The 896-nt window shown below is 40.8% G+C and overlaps 1 protein-coding gene across 1 annotated transcript in view; it reads left to right on the forward strand.

Moving 5' to 3' along the window:
• Positions 1 to 896, forward strand: part of LOC119593322 — a 7132-nt gene that overhangs the window by 1858 nt on the left and 4378 nt on the right. Inside the window, exon 2 of the mRNA XM_037942250.1 lies at positions 8 to 241. Coding sequence (XP_037798178.1) covers positions 8 to 241 — 234 coding nt within the window. The remainder of the gene's footprint in view (positions 1 to 7; positions 242 to 896) is intronic.

Below are 896 nucleotides of genomic sequence, written 5' to 3' on the forward strand. Positions count from 1 at the left end.
AAATCCCAGGAGCGTTCCTCGCCATTCTGCTGGTGTCGACAGCCGCCCTCTGCCAAGCCGAAGAGGTGGCCAAGGACACGAACGAACGCTTAGCCACGACGACGAACGGCAACGTTATACTCGGCACGGAATTATTAGTGTACGGTGGTATAATCGTGATGATCGTCCTTGGCCTCATCGGTGTCATCGGTCTCTTTATTCCGAAGGAGGAGGAATTCGCTACTGGTTACTACGCGCCGTCGTGAGTATAGGAGTGTAGTGTCGTGAGGTCGTGAGTAATTGTGGATGGAAAGGGTGTGAATGAGAGTGAACGAGAGGGATTTCCTTAAGGTAGAAGGGTTTGAATAAATACGATTTCGTGCGATAGGAGGCATGGAGGAAAATAATTTCGTAAGATAGAGGGAGTGAATGGAAAATTATTGCATAACCCCAGGGTTTTAGTTAAAATTATATCGTAAGATAGAAGGCGTGAATGGAAATAATTTTGTCAGGCAGAGGAATGGAGATGGTTTTCAAAGATAGAGGATAAGAACGAAAAAGATTCCGGAAGACAGAGAGCGTGCATGAAAGTTATTGAAAAATTTAAAATAATTTCGCAATATAGAAGTATGAATCTAAATTTTACAAGATATGTAACTGCCTCTTACAATGTCTACACGATTAATAACAAGATGCAGCGTCGATAGCTTTTGAACAATGATATATATAATTATTATTTTTTTTATTCCATCTCCCTGTAATATCACCAAGAATTTTCCAATATCTAAACATCAATAAATAAAATCTAACTTAAGTACTCCCACTACACCAAATTAACCCTTCGCTTAAACCAACAAATACCCCCAAAATAACCCAGAAAACACAGTACATCCCCCCCCCACCACACACACACACAT

The sequence above is a fragment of the Penaeus monodon genome, chromosome 32 (assembly GCF_015228065.2).
Source record: "Penaeus monodon isolate SGIC_2016 chromosome 32, NSTDA_Pmon_1, whole genome shotgun sequence".
Classification (NCBI taxonomy): domain Eukaryota; kingdom Metazoa; phylum Arthropoda; class Malacostraca; order Decapoda; family Penaeidae; genus Penaeus; species Penaeus monodon.